Genomic DNA, 22,885 nt, shown 5'->3' with positions numbered 1-22,885 from the left:
TGAAAAGACCACTTCTAAAAATATAATTACTCAGAGCACCAGATTAATGATCACAATTCCTCAAACATCCTCCTCAAATAATGTACTCAGTATAGGGATCTGAAATCACCATAGCAGCATACTATTTGCACAATATTTCATATAACATGCATCATAAGGTACCGATAATTAAACGTGCAAAGCATTAAAAGGGGTATTTACAACTCTGGAAGATTTTAAAATGATATTATAGAAACATTCCAGTTTTACTAACCTAACCATGGTCACCCGGGTTTACAGCAGATGTAACTGGAGCGCTCTACTGGTCATTTGTTGTTTTATATCTTCAAGTATTGTTAAATGGTATATTTTTGTCAAATGATTCTATTAAGATTCCCTCATAGTACAAAGGAACTTCTTAATATGCAGTGCTAAAGTTGTATTTTTACTAATTAAATAAAGTTTTTTTTTTTTAACTATGTAAGTTAACATGTGCTTTGTTATATGGTTAGTCAGCATTGTGACGATCTGAATTGATACACTGTAACATGAACTTTATGAAAAATGTGTATTGTAAAAGATGTATGACTCTTAAATTTCATCAGGACAATTTGATGCTTTAATTTTAAGGACAGTGGGTTTAATATTTGATCTAAATGGAGAGTTCAGTTCATTGCTGAGAAGTCAGTGATTTATAAGCCACAGTCTGGATAAATGTATTGTATATCAACTTGTATATTGTATTTATAAGTTATATTTATAAAAAGAAAAAAAAAAAGTACAGTATGAACAGATTGACCTGTCTCAGTAAGATGGTGTTTCTTCAATTTGGCCCTTTAATTTCACACTTACTTTCATAATTTATGTCTTGCACAAGAGACGAGAAGAATTTTTTACTGTTTTTTTTTATTTCGAAATGAAATCAGATCACAATATGAATACATTTAACATTTATTCATAATGTGATCTGATTTCATTTGAAATGAGTCAATGTTTATTTTTATTCCTAAACAAAATTAATCTATTTTTTTTATTTCTAAATGAAAAAGAATGAAATCACATCTTATTACAAGGCAAGACACCTGTGATGTTGACATGCCAAATTTCTTTGCCCAGCAGCCTGAGAAACCACAGGAGACTCCAGCTCCGTTCAACCTTCTGAGCTACAGGCAAATCGACTCGTCTTTCTCTTCCCAGCCATACTGACAACTCACAAATGACAGGTGATTTACTGATTTATGCAATCTATGTGGCCCTAAATTGCAAAACACAAATACAAAAACACAAATGCAAATAAAAAAAACACAAATGCAAATCAAAAATCACAAATACAAATCGAAAAACACCAATACAAATTGAAAAACACATTTACATACAGTATACTGCAGACATAAGCCAGTCGGCTGTGCAGTGCGAGATGTACCTGCAGCATTAGTAAAGCAGGCAGGAGAATTCATTCATTTCCGTCTCTCATGAGCTGCAAGTTTTCTTGGGAGATATGGGTTTCCTGGTGTCCTAGGAGCCATTAACTGTGCACCAACTCAGAATAGACACCTCTACATAAATGGTAAGGGGACCTATACTGTCAACATGCAAGTAGTGTGTGATGCCAAAAACATGAGAAATGTGTATGCAGACCATCCTGGCTCCGCTCATGACTCGTTCATCCTCACTAATTTGCAGGTGGCAGCTGCGTTTCAGCAGGATGACAGTCTGAGAGGCTGGTTGATAGGGGACAGTGTGTGTCCACCGAAGCGGTGGCTACTGACACTGCTGTTCAACCCCATGACCACTGTCGAACAAAGGTATAACCGTACCTTTAAATGAGCTTGTACTGTAATTGAGCAAACATTTGGAATCCTCAAAATGCAAATCCATTGTTTTGGATGTCTCTGCAATATATACAAAAATACATAGGGCCCTATTACAAACTCACAAACCCCGAAGGCAATCACAAAACACTTTTGCGGCATTTGCAATATAATCCTGGCTGGCTGTTTTACATAACATCTGATGTTGAACTTACAGAGGAAAGATTACAGGGTTTGAGGGAAGATGCTGAACCTGAAGCCCCAGTGGTGGAGGTTGTAGATGCTGCAAGTGCCAGGCAAGTCAGACAAGCTCATATATGACTTTTGTATTTCATATTCATTCTCCACCACCAGGCTGCTAAAAATAAAAAAAATATAGCCTTGTTTGAGATGCTTGGTCATCCTGCTCACTTGGGCTGCTGGACACTTTAAATTTGTTGGCACTTTTGTCTACTTTCTTGTTTTTTTGTGGGGTTTCACAATGCCCTCCGTTTACTATCGCAGATGCACATGTGCTCTTAAAGGGATTGTTGAATCTTTATTGGTTGTAACCTTGGTCCCCTGTGACAGGCTGGCGAGTGGATAGAGGCCCAGAGACAGACTGTAGTTCAATAAAATTATACTTTTATTACAAATAAACACAAAATAAAAGGGCACAAGGGCCAAAACAAAGGGATTTAAACACAATAAACCCAGGCAGGTAGGGGAATTTAACCCCATCTCTGCCAATCTATATAGGGCAGAGCTCTGCTCTGCCACACACCTCCCCCCACATACAAAGTACGCAGGCCGCAATCGGCCAACTCCCCCCAAGACTCCAATTATGTCCCTTGGGTGGGCTGTTTCGATGGGCGGTGGTGGGCGGGGTTGATGTCAGAGCCCCCGAGCCTTCTTTGGTTAAGGGGGCCTCGGATCTGCAAGGAAGTATGGCAATGCTGTCATGGGACCTGGACCCTCCAGCAGATGCAGTGCTGGTGGGCAGGCAGCACCCCTGGACAGCGTGGTTGCGGCCTCCTCGGATGGCGTGGATCCCCCTAGCAGCGCCAGACCCTCCGATGGCGTTGGACCCTTTAGTGGCGTTGGACCCTTTAGTGGCACTGGACCCTCCGAAGACAGTGGCCCAGCTCCTTCTCGTGATGGAAGCAGGGACGGCGGCAGCGGACCCTCGGGAGGCGACGGCAGCAGCGGACCCTCGGCAACCCTAGGAGACAAAAAGGAGACACCAGCAGCCCCAGGCGACATGGAGCAGCAGGCAACCCCAGGCGATGCGGCGCAGCAGGCAACCCCAGGCGATCCAAATGTGGCATCCCTGTGCGGTGCAAGGCAGGCATCCTTGGGCGGTGCAAGGCAGGCATCCTTGGGCGGTGCAAGGCAGGCATCCTTGGGCGGTGCAGGCGTGGCCAACAGTGCAGGAACCTCTGGCCAGGGTGGCAGAGGCCAGACTTCCTCCTCACTGTCGGCTGGTGAAGGCAGTTCCGTCTCCTCCAACGGCAACTGTGGCCATTCTAGTGGCCTCTGAGGCAGGACTGGTACCTGCGGTAACGATCGGGTGCGCCTCCGCTGGGCTTCTCTCAGCAGCACATGTAGAGGCTGTTGTAGAGCATCAGCCTTCTCCCCTTCTGGCTCCTTGGTCCATGGCTCCTCCCCTCTGGACTCTGGGAGTGGCAGCTCCTTCTCTCTGGGCTCTCGGGACGGCGGCTCCTCCCTCGCTGGCACTCGGGACGGCGGCTCCTCCTTCTCATGCTGCATGGGGCAGATAGCCACCGTGTGTCCATACGCCCCACAGCCAGGGCACAACTCCGCCGCAAGGCTCTTCAAAAAAACCTCAAAGCTGTCATCCTCAACCTCCTACTGCTGTTGCGGTTTCTGTCACCACTTTCTGCTCCTTCCCATTTCTTTTTCTAATTTATCTTAAAAAAAAAAATTGTCCCAAAAAAACCAAAACGTTGCAGTACTGCTCTGGGCCTCCTGGAGGCACTATAGCCCACTTCTAAAACCAAATGTAACAGGCTGGCGAGTGGATGGAGGCCCAGAGACAGACTGCAGTTCAAAGAAAATAATAGTTTTATTACAAATAAACACAAAATAAAAGGGCACAAGAGCCAAAACAAAGGGATTTAAACACAAATAGATAGACACAAAGCAAAACTTACAAAAATAAAGATTTCCAGGCTGGGCAATGCCTTCACTGGATCAGAAAACACAAAACAGCAAACCAAAAACCCCAGCAATCACAAACACCAGCTTGCTTCCTCAGCTCCCTCCTCCCCCTAATGAGAAGCTGAGGCCTCCTTTTATGTCAGGTGGATGAGTGCTGATTGATCGTTAATTACTCCAATCAACCCCAGTCACCTGAACACAATAAACCCAGGCAGGTAGGGGAATTTAACCCCATCCCTGCCAATTTATAAAGGGCAGAGCTCTGCTCTGCCACATCCCCCCACTGTGCTATGATTGGCTGGGTGCCCGATTTGCTATTTGGTATGCGTTAGCCCATGCAATAATCCGACTTCTAAATCACATCTGCACCACGACTGCAGAAGAGGGATTCGTCACCCAGTTCAGTGGCAGATACAGATAGCCTTTCAGTGTGCAGAGTCTTTACTTTTGCTGTGAGAAGGGTTTTTTTTCAGTGCATGAAATATATTCATTTTAAAACAGGATAACATTGTGGATGAGGCAGCGTAAATCTTAATTTCACCTCCACCAAAAAATAAAATAAAACAAGGCAACATACTGAATTATTCCTGCAGGAGCCACTCTGCACAGCGAAGCAAAAACACTGACAACTTTAAACGCAGTGGCTTTGATAAGCATACACAAAGACAGATTTAACACCATGAATGCTGGAAACATAGCAAAGAATGAGCGCAGAGAAGCCGTCTTTGGGTGTGATAGCGAATGTTTCTATATTCATCATCTTGTACCACTATAGCAGTAGTCTCAGTTTCATTTGTGTCTGAAGCAGTAAGTAACTATAGGGCTTTAAAAAAACTGCCTTTAGATAGGCTATTAAAGATAAACAAATACTTTGCAGACAGCTATTTAATATTCTTTATCATTAAATTCTTTATCAATGTAAATGTTATATATGGTCATTTTCTTTTTTGTTGTTTTACAAAACAAACATTTAATTTGTTTTGAAGTAAATTAAACCATGTTTATGTCATACGACTCGCTACCCAACATTCAGATAACAAGCTCATTATTATTATTATATTATTATTATTATTATTATTATTATTATTATTATTATTAAGTAAACTATAAATATATAACCTGCTTAAATATTTGACATTTATATTAGCTTTTATATTGCATTCATTTATATGTAGAAATACTGCATACATTTATTTATTTTTTAAACATGATAGTTATGTCATCTTTTGTACTATAGTGAAAACAAAGGTTTGGCAACAAAATAAAGGTATGGGTATTTTTTTCTGTTGTAAAAGCTGCCATTAACTGAACCTTATGAAGTGCAAGCTCAGTATCTTACATTTTGTGATAATTCTGTGTTATAAAATGCATCAAGTAGACTTTTATATCTTACTTTGATATATATACTTTCTGTTCCAGGCCTTTTTGACGTTTTAAACACAAATATACAAAGTATTTTTTTTATTTTTCAATTGGCATGCTTTAAATTTAATTAGTCCTGCAACGCTATAATTGCATTTAAATGTATGAAAATTAGCGGTGCTTAATATGTACAGAGAGGGGAGCCGAAGCACAAACAATGTCAATACCGTTCTTAAGAAACTCACATTCAAAACCATAACAAGTTTATTTGACAGAGTAGTGTTCTACTAGTCTTATAAGTTGGTTGGCCATGGTATATTTCTGTTAGTGCTACAATTAGTATTGCAACGGTAAGTATCATGTTTATCATAAATTAGTTTGTGTACAGTAATAAGGGTTAAAAACTATTTTAGTTAGACAAACATTTTTAAGTTTGCCTTGTTTTTTCATACCTCAAAAAGAACTGGCTTCTATCAGAAATCACACGTACTCTTTATATTTATATATATGCTCCGAGCACACTTTTAAACTCAGTGGAGATGTTTAAGGAGGACAGAGATGTTTTAAACTGGTTTTGTTCATGCACTGGGTGGGCTGTCCAGACAACCTTTAATATTCAAGATAATCACGCAGACTCATTTAATTTGAAGTTTTACGAATCAGAGCAGTGTTAGTACTCTTTCGGTTTATTAGATGCTTTAAAAAGTGGATTGGTTGGTTGTGCAGACCACTGTAAATCCCAAGTAATAAGCAATCTGGGCGATCCAATGCCTTTACAGGTTTAACAGCATTAGTACTTCAATACAGTTATGGTTATAACATGTTTTTAGCTCTTATGCTATAAAATGCAAAAAGCTAGTGCCCATTGCTACAGTCTATAACATTCAATATATCACTCTCTACAGCTAAAATATAAATCCTATACCTTATAGCAATGCATCCAATATGAACGACATATTAAATTCAAATATATGCTTACCTTCCAGTATATGGAAGAATAGTGTAGGATATATTGAAAAATAAGAACTGTCTCAAAAGATAGACTAACTTTGACCAAACCCTAAACCCAAGACCAAAAATAAATACCAATTTATTACTGCAGTACAACCTTTATGTAAACTAAACAATTATATTCTTTAGTTTAATTGATATTGTAATGTCTTAAATACTTTTTGTTAGGTTGGAGAAATTGAACTAATTCTTAAATGAATTAAATGAACATTATCACAGATGTGTCTTAACAACATGTTTGCAATACTGTCAATGCCATGCTTCTGTTATTATAACTTTTACAATGTGCTTTCAACAGTTTAACCTTAAATGGCATTATAAGATGAATTTATAATTAAGTTACTTCAGTACAACAGTTGCTCCTAGAAATGGTAATATTATTTTACTCAATTGATAAATCTTTTAAGCTTTCAATGGAAGGTCCAGTTATTTATATCTAAATACAAGCTATCATTAATATATTATAATGCCATAGTGTCATAGTGACTGAACTAAGTCTGATCTTCTTCACTGTTCATACAAAATCCAGTTAAAGCAGGTTTTAAGACAGCCTCTGTTTTTTCCAATTTTAGGGTTCATTAATATGAATCGCTACCATTTTCCAATACTATTTCAAACCAAGATCCAACTTAACATATTAACACATCCTACGCTTTCCATTCCCATCTCTTCCTGCCAGGGTCCAATTAATTTCTGTTATATATAGAAAATGATTACTGCAATATAAACTCCTATCTTCTGTTATCCGAAAGGCATTTTGTTTGTTAATATTAACGAGATTGCTCATTATAGAGAGGATCTTTGCTGTTAAATTGCTGACCATCAAAAAAATCCCAGTTACACTGGCCAACACCAACGAGTCATTTCCAACACTGCTTTTACTACAGACAGGTAAGGACGAGGTTGCAGATCGGTTCACTGTATAAGTAAAGTTACAGTTTATTCTTTAAACGATTTTATAACATGTAGTTCTAATTCAGATACTTCAATATATCAATCTCTTATAAACAGCAATTCTATTTTACTTCACTGATATACACAGAAGGCAATAAGCACATTTTTAATTATTAATCTTTATTTAATATTTAAAGGACTGCTCATACATTTACTTAAAGTTATTATATTAGGTTTCATATTTATTTAAATACTTTTCCTTTTTGTTATTACAATCAAACCTAGTTCGATTGCTTCTGGGATATTAACAGTGCGCCATAGATTCTGCTCTGAGTCTAATTAAAAAACATGCTTTTGCCTGTTGGGAACTTTCAACAGGTCTGACCGTCAATGCAGTGAACTTCTCCACACAGGCCTTACACCGGTCTGATAGTAATATTTTCCAATGGTTGTATATTCTTTAACACACATTACAGTCATTACAATGTTTGTTGCAGTTTCACAAATGTTCAATTTGTTTCCCAAAGATCAGCCTGCTTCCAGTAGCTGTGACAGTCTTGGGTCAGTTTCTGCTCACAGGTGTGGGTGGCAGTCTTTAAAAACCTGATACCTGCAAAAACTTAAATCTTAAGGCTCCCATCTCTACTTTCTCATTCCCATTATCAGTGGACAAACACATTTTAACTGAATCTGGGTCCATCAAAGAACCGCACACCCTTGCAACCAAGGCCTTCCATGCAAAATGAACTAATGACTTATAGCACAAAAGGAACATGCCAGAACCATCTGTGACACTTCGGTGTCTGTGAATTTCTAGCTTACCTTTTTCTTTTGTATATGTGGCAAAGTGGCTGGTGAAGGGGGAACAGGTGTAGCGGTGATGCAGTGCAGGAGTGACAGGCAGACAATTGTAATCCGGTGAAAAGTGCTTTTATTGTGTTCCAGGTCTGGTGACCGTAAAATAATAAATCCCCGGCAATACACAACAATGTGTAAGGCACGGGGATAACAAAACAGGGCACAAAACAGCAGTAGTGCAGTGGTGATCTGGATCGTGCTGACCCTCGGCGACAGCTCCGAATGTGTGCTTTAACTGTCCGGTGATGCAAAAACACAGACAATTACAACACAGACAAAACACAACACAAAACACGTAACATGTCTTCCTTTTTTATGAGTTCCACCGAACTTTACCCAAACGAAGGAAAAGATCAGCGTTACCCTGGCCCCTATGTGTAATCCCGCATGACATCTTGGTAAACGGTTGCAGCTGCTTTATTGCTTGCAGCTGACCCTCGTTTACCTTTCAGGTCAATACACTCTTACAACAGAGTCTCGCTTCTTTCCAGGCTTACCAACTTCCCGGCCCCGGAAACGAACTGTCAAGCCAGCCCTTCCAGATACTTCTCCTCCCGTTCTTTAGCGCCCTCACAGGTCGGGAGGGAGATTTACCACCAGAACCCATTACCTTTCTGTCACAGTATATTATAAAGCTATTTAAAGCATAGCCTACTTAAATATAACACGTACATGGAAACTATATATTCCAGCTGAAATTGTTACATTGGACAAGAGGCTGTGTGGTCCAGTGGTTAAAGAAACAGGCTTGTAACCAGGAGGTCCCTGGTTCAAATCCCAGCTCAGCTCAGCAAGTCCCTTAACCTCCTTGTGCTCTGTCCTTCAAGTGAGATGTTGTTGCACGTGACTCTGCAACTGATGCATAGTTCACACACCCTAGTCTTGTATCTTATAAAGCTCTTTGTGATGGTGGTCTGCTGTGAAAGGTGCTATATAAAAATAAGAAGCCAACCAGCTCCATACACACCTGTCTCATAATCTTCATATATCCTGGACTGTCTGAGGATGTATGAGTTGTGTGCTGTGCCAGGATAGCTGGTGACCACACCCTTTCTCTAGGGTATAATAGTGGGCTAGACCTGGCATTGCAGGACTCCTATCTGTAATAGTAGTGCTGTCTAGTTTATATTTTCCTTCTAGTATTCTGCCTGGCTGATCCCACCCTGATCAGAAAGAACGAGTGCCCCTTCCATGTGCTACATATGTTCAGCAGCAATCTGCCACACAAATTAAAGTGAATTTTGTTTTAAACAAATATAATAATTGAGTCAGCATAATACAGTTGATCCAAATTCGATCATGATTTCATATTATTTCATCAACAGTATACCACAAAAACATTCAATAGAAACTATCACCAATATATATGCATGTAAAAGTTATGTGTGCAAAAGTATGCATATTCAATGAACGTGTCATTCATATCAACTACATTTTTTTCACATAGTGTATTTGTTACACATAAATAAAATACATTTCATTTTGCAATAAAAACCCTGTTTGGGAATCGAACCCAAGACATGCTTCTAATGCAGTAACGAGATGAATAAGACTTTGTAAATAATGATTATGTATTATCCCGATTATATTGAATGTTTTCAACTAATTTTGCAAACTATCATAATAAGCCTGACCTGTTCATTTAGTATATATTGTAACGTGTTCATGTTTAGGAAGTAGTACTAAGGGTAGGGCTGCCATTTTTTCCACAGACCAAAGCCGGACATATTTCTCAGTCAGCCTTGGTCTATCAAAACTGCAGTATACTGCAATACAGTTTAACACAATTAAGCAGGTTGGGGATTCCTACATAAAGTGTCTTTACCGTTAACAGGATGCATTATGCTACATTTTCTTTTTTTATTATTTTACAGAATTAATATGAAATCACGGAAACATCATCATTTATAACATATTTAAAAGTACAATAATTGCAAACAGCATCCATCTACCTGTAATTTTAGGCAACTTGAAAACTGAACAGAAATCTCCCTGGTTTAGCTTAACTGTTAAGCTGTCACGCACTGAAGCTGATTTCACAGGAAATATACAGATTCTAGTTACTGACACTTCGTATAACAAAAGGTTTTTTTTTTTTTTTCATCTCTGTAAAGTCATGATAGGCCTACTCTTATACCAAAAATTGTCTATTTAACAAATATGTTACACATTTATATACGAACATAGGAATACTGTATATAATTCATATTAGTACTGTATTTTGTAACAAACTATTGAAAAGGTATTTTTTCTTAATAACATGTACCGGTAAGTATGTTTTCTTAAAAGGAAAAAATAATCTTGGTCAAATCACGTCAAAATGTGCTCGCTCACTGTTGGTGCACAGTAGGGGTCACAAATTCCAAGTATCTGGCACATCATAAATGATATCTTTCTAATTCCTGTGACTGAAGGTATAAGAATACTCTGTGGTTGCAAAATACTAACAGTATGTAGTGCAACCCCTCACTTGGATTGTTTACAACACGTGGATAAGTTCGGTGTCCTCAGCATTATTCAAATGCTGGGGGCAAAGTAGAATGTACAGATCAGTACTAAACAGTACATTTTTCTACGTAAGAGAAAATCATTTAAGCAACTAATGTCAAATAAAATATTATAGAAACACTGGTGTTTCTTAGGCGTTTCACATAAAAACCGGACATTAGGGCGTCTGAGCTTGTTAATTCCTGCCACATGGACATAGATGCCAATTCCCAGACTGTCCAGGTAAACCCAGACAGGTGGCAACCCTAACTCAGGGAGACAGTGTTGAATTCTCAAGTGCTCTGCAATCACCGTAAACAGCAACACACATTCTCCCTATTCACCAACGTCGTGACCCATCCCGCTTCCCTTACAATACATGTAACATACCGTATTCGTTTGAATTTAAGATGCCCTCAAATTTAAGACGCAGCCCAAATTTACCACTCTCAATTTGAGGAAAAAAAAAAACATAAAATAAATATGCATTTACAAAGATACAACCTCATATTACGCTGTTTTATCGTACAAAACCGACACGAAACAGTGTTGTTGTAGATTAACCACGGAGCCCATTTATTATTATTATTATTATTATTATTATTATTATTATTATTATTATTATTATTTTATCAGCATTTCCGATCTGTCCAAGCTGGTACTGTTTATTAGAAATGCTGAAATAATTCTGGGGACTCCTCGGGAAGCTTGGTTTGTCTGTTTGTGTACTTGGGTAGTCACGTCTTTTGCTGCCGATTTTAATACACACATCAATATACTGTACTCGAATTTAAGACGCAGGTTAGTTTTGAGAAGCAAAAAACTGGTTTAATAAGTTTCTTAAATTCGAAGGAATACAGTATATAAATGACAGACGAGACAAACTGAACAGACATATAAAATATAACAAAGTCCGGAGAATTCTCAGCTGGCTGACTTCATCTTCCAAATTGTGCTTTATAATAATGTAGCACTAACAGTTAACACAGCATGCTCGCAAACTGAAGGTTGTAGGTTCAAATCACACGTATACCAGACTTTTGTTTCATTTTAAGACATCACAACAAATGAACATGGCAGTGCTTAATTATTTGTTTATTTAGCAGATGCCTTTATCCAAGGCGACTTAAAGACTAGGGTGTGTGAACTATGCATCAGCAGCAGAGTCACTTACAACAAAGTCTCACCCGAAAGATGGAGCACAAGGAGGTTAAGTGACCTGCTCAAGGCCCCACAATGAGTCAGTGGCTGAGCTGGGATTTAAACTGGGGACTTCGTGGTTACAAGCCTTTTTCTTTAACCACTGGATCACACAGCCTCCTCGATAACAACATTCTTTACTCTGCTAACTGCAATTTTAGGTCCACGTAAAACAATAAAAGGAATTATGCAACCTTGTTGATGTCAACCACTTACTGTCATTTTACTTGTAACTTAACTGCCTTAAGCCCTTAAAAATGGACTGCTGCCCAGACACTACTTTTCATCATCACTATTTTTTAAAAGAAATAGCTAACCCAGATGTAGACCCCCTCCACTGACAAGCTGGCAGTATTTGGGTTACTGGTTACTTTTCTTGAGATCAGCTGATAAATGTAGATATCTGCTTCTTTAAAAGCTGCATGAAGTTGCTTGAGCTGATTTGGGATGTCACGCAGATTGCCATAAAAAACACACAACTGCACAGAACTATACCAATGGCATGGATCTGTGCTACTATAACATCACCATCTTCTCAGGAAACGTATTGTTCTAGTTTCCAGACATACTTCATTACTAACAGGTCTCCAGTATGGAAAAACAAGAGGAAACAAAAACACTGTTCAGAATGAAAAAAATAATAGATTTATTTTGAATATGACCTACAATATTCTATTTTATTTTTATATACAAGCCTGTTGTTATCATTTCTGGACCAGGCAACCATCAATTTCTTTGTTTTGTTCACAGAATTCACTATGTAAAATATCAGTAGGAGAGATTTCATCTTGAAGCTAGCCAGCGCTTCGGCAGAAACATTTTGATTAAAAAACTGCAAAGCAGCAGACGGATGACAACCGCAAGAGAAAACATGTTATTTTTGTTTCAAATTAAAAATCTTTAGTTTTTAAAGTTTTGTATGTACATTAGGGGTGCTAGATTCCGTTTAATTTAAATGTTAGCCTGCGTAGTTCAGGAGGCGTGCAGCAGGGGGCTTCTAATCTCCTTCAATTGGTACCTATTCTCTATTTAAGCCCTGATCACTTGCACCTTCGCTTTCTAGTGTTTCGTTTTCAATCCTGCCTGGTAGTGGTACACGTTACTCTGCTAAAAGAAAAAAATATATATTCTTAAATATTCGCAAGCTTTCCTGCTTCCAAATGGAAAAGCTTTCTGCCCACGCTGTTTCTCCTGACTCGGACGACTTCCTGCCTCCGACTCCTCCACCAGTCAGTTTCTGTTCTACCTCCCGTCCCTCCTACTCCCGACTTCTGACTGCGCCAACCTCGCCAGCCAACCTTGCTTCCACCCAGCATTCAGCCAGGCAAGCGCGTCGCTCCAAGCGCAGTTCTGCCAGCCAGCCTCAGCTTCATTATAAAGATTGGACGACACCTAAGCTGCTGAAAGTTTTCTTTGAGAAGGCTATCCCCATCCCTGTTGATGGATCATGGCCTGTTTCAGGGACAAATTGCGAATAACGCTTCTTATAGTGCCGAGCCAATTCCCCCGCCCCCCCCCCCCCCCCCCCCCCCCCCCCCCCCCCCCCCCCGGCCCCGTCTGCAATCTTCTGCCATCAGGCCCTCCCCTTCTGCTACTCTCGCAGCTCCCGTCCCGGCTGCACATATGCAAGACCCTGCTCATGCAGTCCAGCTCCCCCTGCCAGTGCAGCCACAGCTTCTGCAGGAGGGTTACACACTTTGCCCATCTCCTCCACCAGTGGTTCCCCTCATGTCATCAGCTGCAAACTTGGCTCTAGCCTCTCATAGACTCTCAGCTATCCCTCAGCGCTTGTCTCGACAAACTGGAGAACCCTTCTGCTCCTCCTGCCTTCAGTTCCAGTACTTCTGCTCCTTTTTCCGGTACGTCCTCCTTAGTACCCCTCCATTGCTCTCCCAGAGTTCAACCTTGCCTCAGCCACTGCATCAAGCTCCTCTTCACCTCGTGCTATTGCCAACCATTCCATTTCTCCAAAAATTCAGAAGCAAATAATTGAAGGCAAGGATGTCAATCTTGTCATTATTCTCATCGCCACCTCCGAGTTCTTAGATCACAGAGTGGTCGACTGCGGAGACGTTTCAGTCACCCTGAAGTCCTGCGACCCGCGACTTCAAAAAAAGCCTTTCCATGGCAGAATTCGTCCTCACCTTCTCCACTTATCATGACATTCTCTGTTCCGTTTATCCACATAGATTGCAGGAGCTAAATCGGTATCTCTTTCTCGTAACTGAATTGTCTGTGCGCTATGAGGGCACTCTATCAATACCACCATGCATTCTCAGCCCAAGCTGCTGCCACCCTTTCAGCTGACAACCGTATCACAGACTGGTCCCGTTCCGACCCAGATCTCTTCACCCGTATCTTCAGCGGCATTCAGGCCAATGCCTACAGCGTGTGCACCTTCACAGCGCACTCCACCTATTTATGCCCTAAGACAGCAGCTAGCTCTCTTCAACCCAGTCCTTGTCCCTTGCCCTCTCTTCTCAGTTCAAGAGAACTAACCCCTTCCTCCACCCATGCTTCAGCACCACCCACCAGATCTCAAGCTCAAGACATCTATGGCCGCCTGTGACAAAGTGCCTGCCCCTGTGTGTATTTTCTGATCTGTTGCGTGTGGTGTGTTAAATGTTGGTGTATAGTCAATGGTACACGGGATATAAACGGGTCTGTGTAACACAAGTTTTGAAAATGTATATTTGTATTTAAGCATGAGGATTGCACAGCACTTCACGTGCAGGTAAAAAGTAATAATATGTGAGCACGGGGAATTGCACTTTATTAATTCACGTGCCGTTGTACCAAGACTCCAATTGAATGATTGATTAGCAATCGAGTCTTGGTACAGCTGCATAAAAGCAGCATGTTTTCACCCACTCTGGGTTGTGTGTTCAGTGAGAACGGGATAGGAGACGGAGGTAAGCATTTTGATCATAAATAATATAAGTAAAATATCTCCTCACCGTGTTTTCATCCTGACAAGCCCTTCGTCTCCTATCTAATCAATGGCCATTCAAACGGCTTCTCCACTAGCATCTATCAAGTTACTTCTGAGTCTCACATCTGTCAAAACCTCCGCTCTGCCATTTCACAGCCACAAGTCGTCAGTTCCCTTATCCAAGCCGAAGTCGACAAAGGCTTCATGGTCGGTCCCTTTGCAGCACCTGCCTTCACTACCTACCCGCATATATTCTGGTAAGAAACACCTTATCATTGATCTATCTGTTCCTTGGGGCAGTTACACTCTCAGCATTAACTCCCTCATTTCAAGCGAGGAGTTCTCTCTTCGCTACATTAAGCTATCTGACGCCATCAATTCCATCAAGGTCGCAGGTCACAGAGCCTGGCTTGCCAAAGCCGATATTTCCGATGCATTCAAGGTTATGCCTATTCACCCTTCCCTCCGTTATCTTTTCGGAGTCTGCTGGGCAGACAAGTTCTATTTTTCCACCCAGCTCACTTTTGGTTGCCGCAGCAGCCCAAAAATATTCAATTCCTTGTCAGAAGCCCTCTGCTGGATTTTGCTCAACATCTACCGTGTTCCTTTCCTCCTCCATCTCATGGATGACTTTCTGCTCATTTCCCCCCCCCTTCAGATCCTCCAGTCCAAGCAATTAATCAGCTTAAGACCCTCTTCTAATTTCTCGGTGTCTCTCTCTCCAAAGAGAAAACCATCGGCCCCGTCAGCTCTCTGGAATTCCTCGGCATTACCCTCGATACAGTGAAATTCGAAGCCAGCCTATTTTCAATTTTGCCATCCACATCATTCCTCAGGGCAGAACATTTATTTCACGTCTTCTAGCCCTCTCATCAACTGCTAAGAACCTGAATTCCCACATCAAAATCCCAGCCGAGGCCAGAAAAGATATAGAGATGTGGATTAATCTCCTTTCTAACTGGAACGGCCTCTCTCTATTTTATAATGACTTTATTTCAGCTCCTCATGATCTAGCCCTCTTCACCGACGCCTCATCCATTGGATTCGGCGGCTTCCTCGCATCATAATGGTTCTACAGCACTTGGCCCCCCTGAAATTCAGATCCTTCTCCCTCAAGAGAAATCCACAGCTCTCCTAGAAATATACCCAATCATAGCTGCCGCCCTCCTCTGGGGTCACCAGTTGTCAAGGAAATCAATTATTTTCTTCAGCGATAACAAACCCACAGTGCACATCATAAATAAAGGGCGTTCTCATCATGCGATTGCTCCGCCGTCTCATATGGTCTTCTGTATCTCTTAACTTTTAAATACAAGCCAGCCACCATCCTGGTACCCATAATAACAATGCCGACACTCTCTCGTCTGCAGGTATCCAAGTTCCGTCGGTTGGTCCCAACTGCTTCCCCAGCCCCCCTCCAATCCCCTCAGTTTCAACAGCTGCTATTAGACTGAACACTACCCTCAGCAACCTCCTTCAATCCGCCCAACACTACACGTCTGCCTCCTCGCCCCTTTTTCAAGAGCTTCTTATTCTACAGCCTGGTCAGCATTCCTAACCTTCCTTACTCATAATCACATCTACCCTATTCCTTTTAATCAAGACTAGATCTTGGCCTTCATCGTCCATGCTAAGGAATCTCTCCATCTCTCCCCAGCTTCCATTAAATTTTACATTTCAGGAATACAATATCACTACCGCATCATGTCCGTGCCCTCTCCCACCATCCTCTCCATTCCAGCAGTTCGTCTGACCCTCCGTGGAATCCTCAAAAGCTCCCCTCCTGCCGTACCTTCTTGCCTATATCAACAGACATTCTCCATTCACTCATCTCTACTCTTTGGAAAGACTGCTTCTACCCCTACAAGGATCTACTCATGGAGACCATGTGCCTCACAGCTTTCTTTGACTTTCTCAGAAGCTTCGAATTCACAGTTCCCTCAGCTTCTAGTTTCCCCTCTGCGGGTATTCATTTATGGCTGCGCACTTCAAAGACAGACCAACTCTGGCGCGGTCAGTTCATTCAGCTCTCAAGGATCAAGTCTGCTATCTGCCCTTTTTCAGCAATGTCAAAATCTCTCTCATGCAGGAAACCCTCTATTCATCGATTCTTCCTGATCTATCATCACTTGTCTCTGGTTCTCAACCCACCTCTCCACCCTCCTCTCCAGGGCATCCTCCCTCCTCAGCTTTATTCACCCCATTCATTCCGTATCGGCGCAGCCACTTACGCTGCAAGGGCCAGCATCAATCACAGCCTGATCAAGACCATGGGGCGCAGGTCCTCTTCTGCAGTGGATTCTTATGTTCATTCATCTCCCTCCTACATAGTTGCAGCCCATTTCAAAATCGCTAGTATGCCCGGAGTGGGGGGGGGCTTCCTGTCCGCCGGGGCCACCTGAGGTTTTCCCCTAATTAGTCTCAGGGGTTTTTTCCTCTCCACTGTGCGGCAGGTATTCACATAGTCACACCATACAATCACTATCTATCCCTCAGTTTGTCTTGTTTGTCCTTCTGGTCTTTTGTTTGCTATGCGCTGGCATGTGCTGTCTTTTGTTCGTCTCACGGTGTGGGAGATTTCGTGAGGAGCCTGGGGTCCATCCTTTGGGGGGAAAGTGAGTCTCACTTCCCCGACCTCAGGGCTAGGCATCAGCCTCCCTTTACCTTCAGGGGGGTTCTCACCATGTGAGTCAGAGCAGACCCCCGGCCACACTGTTCTTTCGCAGCTCCTGCGCTTATCTCGCCTCACTCAAGGCTCTGTTCCATACTCTGCCTCATTCGGGAAAAGGAAAGAAGGTACAACTTAACTGTGCAAGTACTGTTGAGTTACTACTATACATATTTTGACAGAAAAAAACTCTCAAGCATTTTGAAAAATAACCGAAAACACTAATTTCATACAGTATATCAAAAACGAATGCCCCCCAAAAAAACGATCTACATAAAACTCAAAAATAGCTAAAAATAAGCACCGAAAAATACAATTAATAATACCTGAAAAATAGAAGCCCTAACAATAATACTGTAACTAACAATCATGGGCTTTCCATGCAGGTCAATTAACACATGAAATTGGCGATGTGCGTGCACGTTTGGGAGAATTATTTGGGTAAATCAGGTTTGTGGCCGAAAAAAACGGCCAAAGAGCGGGTTACGGTAAATCTCATTTACTTGTGTAAATGACGGAAGTGAAGCAGGCGTTTATTCAAAGCCGGATACCACCTCAAGTTATACATCCCCTGAAAGCTAAAATTCTGCTCTTTCAACACAATGCAATCTGCAGGTCAGATTTCACATTACCCGCCGACCAGATGACATTTTTAACAGCTCATTGCGAAGGCAACTTGAAGCGTGTTGCTACCATGTGACCGAATAGCGGCCTCTGATTGGTTACGCACACCTGATTGGTTTTTATACTTTCTATTTTGATAGTTATTTTGTATTATTATTAATAATCATATACCTAGATTAGGCTACGTTATATGAGAATATTCTTGCAATCGCGGTCACTAGTTTTTATACTTTCAATGTATTTTTATTATACCATTAGCTAGCTAAGTGTTTACAATTATTTTTTATTTCTTAACTGACGCCCTTACACAGGGCGAGTAACACAGTTGTTATTTAAGGTGAAGTATTAATTTATAGTTAAAATAACCACATTACTTCACATTTAATGTGAAGAATGTCAAATCAGGAGAGTGAAGTTGCTAGCAATGGGCTTAAATCTTAGAAAGTTACATTAAGTTACATTATTCATCTGGTGTTAGACGAGTCTGATTCAACAGAGGAAGAAAACTTAATGAAGAAACCGATGGAGAGGTTGTAAACACAGATGAAGTGAGGGAAGCGCTCCGGTCTGTCTTAATTTAGAAAAATTCGAAAAGTAGGCTTCTGGAATACATTATGTAGTTATTATAGTAATCATTTCAATTTTTTTAAAGTAACTTCTTGTTTTATTTAATAACATTTTTTTTTGTTTTAGTAAACTGTTTACACAATTGCAATAGGCAATATATATATATATATATATATATATATATATATATATATATATATATATATATATATATATATATAGTGCCTTGCAAAAGTATTCAGATCCCTGACCAATTCTCTCATATTACTGAATTACAAATGGTACATTGAAATTTCGTTCTGTTCGATATTTTATTTTAAAACACTTAAACTCAAAATCAATTATTGTAAGGAGACATTGGTTTTATGTTGGGAAATATTTTTAAGAAAAATAAAAAACTGAAATATCTTGCTTGCATAAGTATTCAACCCCCACACATTAATATTTGGTAGAGCCACCTTTCGTTACAATAACAGCTTTAAGTTCTTTTGGGGTATGTACCAGCTTTGCACACAGTGTCAGAGTGATTTTGGCCCATTCTTCTTGGCAGATTTGCTCCAGGTTGTTCAGGTTGGTTGGACGACGCTTGTGGACCGCAATTTTCAAATAGTGCCACAGATTCTCAATGGGATTGAGATCAGGACTTTGACTGGGCCACTCTAGAACATTCACCTTTTTTTCCACTCCATTGTTGCTTTGGCCTTGTGCTTGGGATCATTGTCCTGCTGAAAGGTGAATTTCCTCCCAAGCTTCAGTTTTTTAGCGGAATGAAGCAGATTCTCTTGCAGCATTTTCCTGTATTTTGTTCCATCCATTCTTCCTTCAGTTGTAACAAGATGTCCAGTCCTTGCTGATGAGAAGCATCCCCACAGCATGATGCTGCCACCACCATACTTCACTGTAGGGATGGTGTGTCTTGAGGCATGGGCAGTGTTAGGTTTGCGCCACACATAGCGATTTGAGTTTTGGCCGAAAATCTCTATCTTGGTCTCATCTGACCACAAAACCTTTTCCCACATCGCAGCTGGGTCACTCTCATGCTTTCTGGCAAACTCCAGACGTGCTTTCAGATGGTACTTTTTGAGTAACTGCTTCTTTCTTGCCACCCTCCCATACAGGCCAGTGTTATGCAGAGCTCTTGATATTGGTTGACTGGTGCGCCTTTACTCCACTCCCAGCCACTAAACTCTGTAGCTCCTTCAAAGTGATTGTTGGCCTCTCTGTGGCTTCTCTCACAAGTCTCCTTGTTTGAGCGCTGAGTTTTGAGGGACGGCCTTTTCTTGGCAGTGCCTGGGTGATGTGATGCAGCTTCCACTTCCTGATTATTGATCCAACTGTGCTCACTGGGATATCCAAACACTTGGATACTATTTTGTACCCTTTCCCTAATCTATGCATTTGTATTACTTTATCTCTAACTTCTGTAGAATGCTCTTTGGTCTTCATTTTCCTTCAGATTCACAGCCTTACCAATGATCCTTCTACAGTGGGGTTTTTATCCAGAAAATGTGACAGAAACTTTAATGGTTCACAGGTGGAGGACAATGGTAATGTAATTGTGTCCTCGTTAGGGCAATTTCTTTCATCGGTGCAAACTGGGAGCTTCCACAGCACAGGCAAGCAAGCAAGATATTTCATTTTTTTATTTTTCTTAAATATATTTCCCAACATAAAACCAATGTCACCTTACAATAATTGATTCTGAGTTTCAGTGTTTAAAAATAAAATATCAAACAGAACGAAATTTCAATGTAATTTGTAATTCAGTAATATGAGAGAATTGGTCGGGGGTCTGAATACTTTTGCAAGGCACTGTTATATATACATATATAATATATATATATATATATATTATATAATCATATATAGATATTCATATAGATATATATAATATATTAATCTTGCCCTTATATTTCAGAAACACAATTTCTTTGTCAATAAGACCCATGTAAAAAAAATAAAAACACATAAGTGTCTCACTCTCCAAATTAAAATATCAGACTAGACCAATCTCTTAAAGCCTGCCAATTAAGTGTCTAGCAAAAACCGAAATATGCATTGCTAAAGACAAAGCAAATGTACATAGCTGTAAATTGATCCTTTACTTTATTCATCAATGTCTCCGAATTAGGATTTCTCTTATGTGAGATTTTAAAAATGTAACTTTGTCATTTTTAAAGATATTTTAATAAATTTGGTGTTATTTGAAAGAGCTGAATCTGTACGGTTTGTGGACTATTAAAAGTCATTTTTTGTCATGGGATCATATGCGACTGATTATATGGGAGCAGGTGTATCAAATATATATATATATATATATATATATATATATATATATATATATATATATATATATATATATATATATATATATATTTGTAAAGAAATACTCTCTCTCTCTCTCTCTCTCTGTGTGTGTAGACCTGCATATTGAAACTATGGGAAGTTGGCTCTTTTCAGCAGAAGCTATATATAAACTATACTGTATACACACATCCCATATCCATGTCACATTGTTTTATACTAAAAAATCTAAGCCCTTTTATCTCAGTTGGTTAGCCGATCTGTTCAGTTTTAGACAGTTCGTTTTTCTTTGCCAGTAACTTTTCATGTGACTATGAAGACTCATCGTGTGTGTCTCACGGCTACTGTTATTCATAGAATGTAAACATATGAAAGGTATGCATTACATTTTTGGGTTCCATATGGAAGTTGGCGGAGGGTTACAGCAATAAATGTAAGAAATTAACAAATCTAAAAATGTTCAGTACATATTTAATAATTATCATGCATATTAACAAATAACGTTTCAATCATCACACGCTCCTTTTTATTTACATTCCTCAATGTGAAAGTGTGGCGGAGTCCATATGTAAAAAGGAACTATTAACGCACATCCATTACAACACACTTGCATCAGACAATATCTGACACCACTGAACCTCAATGAGCTTGAGAAGGATTTCAGAAAGATACGTCTTACGTTGGTACATCAGTACCTGTTAAACCGTCGTGTTGTACACCCCACCGCTGACCTTGGCCCCCTCACATTTAATAAAGGCTCCGAAAAAAAGATTGTATGGTGTACAAGATTTAGAGAAAAAACAAACAAACAAACAAAAAAAAAAAAAAAACAAGTAGATCTAGATATCAATCTATATATGTGCTATTTTAATTTTTCCTTTAATTTGCTTTCAAAACGGAAGTCTGAAGTAGCCGATTTTGTATTTAAATTTGTAGGTATTCATCATTTTCATACACAAAATGTAGGTATTCATCATTTCATTGTAAAGACAACAATAAAAAAAATATCAATATAAAAAAGCTTAATACAATTAATTAAACAGTTTAAATACTGCCCGCAAAGTGCATTAATTGTACTGACAAGGTTAAAATCAAGTTATTTCCAGTAACAGCCTTTAACTCCAGGAAGCGCTCGTTTTATTTGTCCAAATCTAGTAAATGTAGAACACTGTATGGTTGTCATGTAGTATTTACGCAAAGCTCTGATGCATGCACAACACCAGTGACATTTGTTTGAATGAGACATTTATTTTTTTATATGCGTACCAGAAATAACTTTCAATGTGGTCTTACCTGCATTCCTTAATTTCTTGTTCTTGTAAACTGAAAAAATGACCAAAAGATTGCCCAGAATATCTACCACAATTGTAAAGATCAAAAAGCTGCCCAAAGAGGTGGCTACCCAGGGAGGTCGATCCAAAGTTAGCTCCTGAGGGATCGGTAATATGCTACTGTTCAGATGACTCCCATTAATTCTCATTTTACCTTTTCCTGTTACTTTTTTTTCTTACTCAACAGAATAAATCACAATGTTACGGTCTGTATGTAGTCCTGTAAAAATTTTAAATAAAGACAGCAAGTTGCTATTCTGTTATGTTTCTGAAGCCATGATGCAAATAAATCCCTACGTTTGTCTGTAACTTTTTTTGTCAAAGTGGACAAGTGTAAGGCTACACTTTTACAGCGTCTTGTCTGCCCATCACTTTGTTGGTATGTGACATCCAGCACTAACTCCAGCCTTTTCCAAACATGTGATAAACTACATCATTTGAGTGAAGATGAAACGCTGCCCCTCTGTGGAAAATAACGAGAAGTGATGAACCAGAAAATCTCAATCTGTTTCTGAATCCTCACTCACGTGCATTCAGTTAGACCGCTAAAGGTTTTTTTTTTTTTCATTCATGTGATTTATTTGCCAATTCGCGTATTTTTTTTGTTTTCAATTTTCATTAATTAAACGATCCATTTATTAGTCATTTAATAGTCAGCACAGAAATTTGGTCGTGGCATTGCAAATAATGACGATGT

General features: G+C 39.8%; 1 protein-coding gene across 1 annotated transcript in view; it reads right to left on the bottom strand.

Moving 5' to 3' along the window:
- The window catches only part of LOC121298515 (melatonin receptor type 1A-A-like), a 28,167-nt gene extending 5,613 nt beyond the window's left edge, over positions 1 to 22,554 (bottom strand). Inside the window, exon 1 of the mRNA XM_041225655.1 lies at positions 22,151 to 22,554. Within this exon, the coding sequence (XP_041081589.1) occupies positions 22,151 to 22,337 (187 nt within the window). The 5' untranslated portion in view covers positions 22,338 to 22,554. The remainder of the gene's footprint in view (positions 1 to 22,150) is intronic.
- Positions 22,555 to 22,885: the final 331 nt, after the last annotated feature.

This window comes from Polyodon spathula, chromosome 2 (assembly GCF_017654505.1).
Source record: "Polyodon spathula isolate WHYD16114869_AA chromosome 2, ASM1765450v1, whole genome shotgun sequence".
NCBI lineage: Eukaryota > Metazoa > Chordata > Actinopteri > Acipenseriformes > Polyodontidae > Polyodon > Polyodon spathula.
This window is presented reverse-complemented; position numbering and strand designations above follow the sequence as displayed.